This window comes from Microtus ochrogaster, chromosome 5 (assembly GCF_000317375.1).
Source record: "Microtus ochrogaster isolate Prairie Vole_2 chromosome 5, MicOch1.0, whole genome shotgun sequence".
NCBI classification, from domain to species: Eukaryota; Metazoa; Chordata; class Mammalia; order Rodentia; family Cricetidae; genus Microtus; species Microtus ochrogaster.
The window spans coordinates 32071835-32076379 of NC_022012.1; the positions used below are offsets into that span (position 1 = coordinate 32071835).

Below are 4545 nucleotides of genomic sequence, written 5' to 3' on the forward strand. Positions count from 1 at the left end.
TTTCTTCTTCTTCTTCTTCTTCTTCTTCTTCTTCTTCTTCTTCTTCTTCTTCTTCTTCTTCTTCTTCTTCTTCTTCTTCTTCTTCTTCTTCATCCTTGGCATGCATTTTCTTATCAAGAAATAATATTGAAATTTGATACTGCTGGCCTTAAGACTGTAAAATAATTTGCTTGTGATTTTAAAAATTGATTCCGCATATATACTTGGGTCTAAGAAAAACGTTTCCAGAAAATAAATCACACGTGATGAGGATCCATGTCTAGTGGATCATCGCCTAATATAAGTCTTTTTTTTTTTTTGTGTGTGTGTGTCTACAGATTGCCATAGAGAAGAATGGATGCAGTAAATATCTCTTTGGTGACTGAATTCATTCTGGTAGGATTAACAGACCAGCCTGATCTCCAAATGCCGCTGTTCTTTGTCTTTCTAGCAGTGTATATGATCACTGCATTGGGAAATTTGGGTTTGATGATTCTAGTTTTGCTGAATTCACATCTTCACACACCTATGTATTTTTTTCTCTTTAACTTGTCCTTTATAGACTTTTGTTATTCTTCTGTGTTAACTCCAAAAATGTTGATGAACTTCGTGCTAAGGAGAAATGTCATTTCCTATATGCAATGTATGACTCAGCTCTATTTCTTCTGTTTTTTTGTTGTTTCTGAATGCTATGTGCTGACTTCAATGGCCTATGATCGCTATGTAGCTATCTGTAATCCACTTTTGTATAATGTTGTCATGTCCCCTCAAGTCTGTTTAAATCTAATGCTTGGTTCATATTTGATGGCATTTTCTGATGCTGTAGCTCACACTGCATGCATGCTGAAATTGACCTTCTGTAATGCAAACACCATCAACCACTATTTCTGTGACATCCTCCCATTGCTCCAGCTTTCCTGTACTAGCACCTATGTTAATCAACTTGTAGCTTATGTTGTAGTCATCATCAACATCATTGTTCCCACTCCTATCATTTTAATCTCCTATTGTTTCATCCTTTCAAGCATCTTCCGCATCAGTTCCTCTGAGGGCAGGTCCAAAGCCTTTAGCACTTGCAGTTCCCATATCATTGCTCTTTCTCTGTTTTTTGGTCCAGGTGCATTTATGTATTTCAAACCCTCCTCTGCTGGATCTGTGGATGGAGCAAAAATCTCTTCTGTTTTTTATACCAATGTAGTTCCTATGATGAATCCCTTAATCTACAGTTTGAGAAATAAAGATGTTAAAGTTGCCCTAAGACAAACCTTGGCAAGGTGGAAGGTTTGACTGGGTTCAATGTCTTCATGGCTGTACTTTTGAGTTCACGTATAGTTTTATTTTGTGAACACATTTATTTGGCAGCTTTGTATTTCATGTTTCTCCTAAGAAAATGTTAGTAATTGTTTTTGACTAATTGAGCTGAAAGAAAATATTACCAGTCAGAGAAACTTAAGATTCAGCATGATGTGCTGAAATGTGTATCTATAATGATAAAACAAAATTTCTATCTGTTTTTCATCAAATTATGAGACTGAAGTTAATGAATAGAAACCACACAAAGAAACTATTTTCTGGTCTTAAGCAATGGAAAGATGCTTCTCTATTTTTCTGACAAAACACAGGAAAAAAGCAACTTGGAGGAGGGGAATGGTTTCTCTGTCATATAGCTTACAGTATATCAGTTATGGAAGTGAAGGAAAAAATTTGGAAGTGGAGCTGAAGCAGAGAAAATGGAGGAATGCTTCTCAGTGGTTTGTTTTCAGAGGGTGGTTTTGCTTACACCCGCCCAGGATTATTACATCTTACAATGGGCTGGACACTCTGATATAAATCATGTACAACAAAGTTGCCTCCAAATTCACATTCATAGGCAAATCTAGAGGAAACAATCCCTCTATTGAAGTTCTGTCTTTCCAGATGACTTAGTTTGTGTCAAGTTGGCAAAAGCAAATAAAAAATATGATTTACAAAATCATAGACTCTAGTCACTCAACCATGTACTAGATCAGAGATTCTTACACTTTTTTTCTTTTACACAGCAATGTTAATGAAGAACTTTTTACATAACCATAAACATATTGGTATATTACACATATTAACAGCAAGAAGAATTATAATGTGATTACTGATAATTTAAATAAAATTATTTTAATACATATGTTGTTTCTAGTATGTTTGAGTTAAGAGAGAGATGCAGAAAGACATTTGTGTCTTTGTGTGTTTGTGTGTGTGTGTGTGTGTGTGTGCCACAAAGAACAAATGGAGGTCTGTAGAAGGCTTGGATGTCAGTATTCTTTTTCCATCTTGTTTTGGGGATAGGGCATTTTTGTTATTCAAAGACAGGTTTCCCCTGCTGGTACCACATTCACTTCTAAGCATTCGCCTCTCCTCTCAGTTTCAGAATATTGCTATGACAGTTTTGAGCTAGCACACAAAGCTTTGTGTAGATTCTGGTGATCTGAACCCACATTCCCACACTTGAGCCGCAAGGGCTTTACTCACTGAGCCATTATCTCAGCCCCTGTAGCAGTTTTCTGAGAAATATATCAAACATATCAGCTCTAAAAGGGAAATTCCATGCATTATTAAGAATGAGGTGTTTATTTTTATTCACATATAAATTACATCTTGTGTTAATGATGAATATTCCATGACAAGGCCATCTTCAACACTTCAGAGTTGATAAATATTTTATTTTATAATAGTCACCTCTTTTTGTAAATTACACTAATTTGTCAAAGTTTGTTTAGGGCAGCTTCAGAAGTTGTTCAAAATTATACCCAAAACCCCACCTAAGATTTATTTAAGTTATTTAACATAACCACATATGGAGAAGGTGTGCTCATGGGTTTTCAATTTCTATGAAAAATTGTAGTGGTGAATTTTGTTGCAGATTTTATTGAATTGTGGATTGATTTTAGTATTATGGCCATCTTCACAATATTAAAACTATGAATCCATGAACATTGGAAGTCTTCTTATCATGCAGTATCGTCTTTGTTTTTAGTGTCTTAAATTTCTCAGCATCCTGGTGCCCTGCACATATAGTTAGATATTAAGAGTGCAATGTATGCTGGTATACTTGCATCCAGATACAAAAATTTGACCAAAAAAAAAAACATAAGACATTACATAAAGATGCAAAATGAGATATTTGCCATAGTTTTTAAGGAGTCTGATATATCTGTCCAATTGGCAATTAAAGGAGATATTTTGCTCACCAGGAGATGATGTAAAAAAGTTAATAGATGTTGTAAATTGCACTTTCAAAGACCAAAATAAGAAACTTCATGAACAATGGGAAAAGGCAATCCTAATCTGTATTTGAAGATCATTTGAAGAATGCTTTTCAATTATTTGACAAAAAAACCACATGAATATTTTTAATAAAAAATAAGTAAAAATAGCCAAATATTTTAATTAGCATTATTTTTAAGTGCTACACAGATTATATAGGATTAGAAACTGTGAAAATGGAAAATTTCTGTTGTAACATTATCCAATTGAAAGACAGATTCTGTTTATGCAGATTTGTCAATGTGTATGAGGTGCTAATGAAAGCTGATTCTTTTGAGACTTTTAGAGTGAATGAGCCTTTGCACATCTACACACAGAACACCTGAATTTATCTCTTATAAACAAAGAAAATGAAAGAAAAGAGTGCTTCAATATCACATTCCTCCTTTAAGTTAATGCAGAAGACAATGAAAGCAAGGAAAATCTTCTAACATTTTTCAGTTTTAGTAGGGCAGACACATCCTCAATGAGAATGGTGGAAGTTGTTGACCTAGTGTTCTGAGGATATCACCTATCTTTCTTACATGGTGCATTAGAAAGCCCATCATTATTAAGGGATCCCTATTGGTGAATATATGGGATTTCTTAAAGTTTTAAGATGGTGGTATCTTGACTAATCAATATAATTTTTTTCACACATTAAAATAAGATTGAAAGATTCAAATAACTACCAAGTTTCTTAAGTTTCAAGAAGGAACTAATTATTTTCAAATGGAAAAATTCAATTGAAATTACTAATTTTTCTGTGAGGAATAGCTTTAACCATAGAAACGTCTCATGTAGAATTTCAAGTGAATGCAAGAGTCATCTTTGGGGGTTAGTGGTCTTGTTCTTAATTACTGGCTGGCTTTCTTGTCTGTGGGTTAGAGGGTAAAGGCATTACGCGAGGAAAAAAACACAGACACGCGGTGATCCCACATGGGTGCACTTTTAATGGGGGAGGGGTAACAACAAACAGGAAAAGGTGTGCAGAGACAACAGGAGAGGTGGGGAAAGAAGGGAAGAGCGCTTGGCGGCTCTCACTTTTTAATGGGGAATACAAAGGCTTCTGGGAATATGTCCGTGTCCAGGAGAATGCTGGGAACTGTAGTTCCACAAAGGAACAACAAGTGGTACACCATCTAAAACAGCAGCATTCCCTGAGCTGCAGTTATGGTAGAACCAGAAGGGATACTTTTTTAGGATAGTACTTTTTTATTTATTTTTCAAGACAGGGTTTCTTGATAGATTTGGAGCTTATCCAGGAATTAGATCTTGTAGACCAGGCTG

General features: G+C 35.0%; 1 protein-coding gene across 1 annotated transcript; it reads left to right on the forward strand.

Moving 5' to 3' along the window:
* The first annotated feature begins 333 nt into the window (after positions 1-333).
* On the forward strand, positions 334-1266 carry LOC101980112 (olfactory receptor 8B3-like). The gene has a single exon (XM_005347083.1). The coding sequence runs from the start codon at positions 334-336 to the stop codon at positions 1264-1266; it is 933 nt and encodes a 310-aa protein (XP_005347140.1).
* The last annotated feature ends 3279 nt before the right edge of the window (positions 1267-4545 follow it).

Coding starts and splice junctions, on each gene's coding strand:
- LOC101980112 (XM_005347083.1), top strand. CDS start 334: ATGGATGCAGTAAATATCTCTTTGGTGACTGAATTCATTCTGGTAGGA.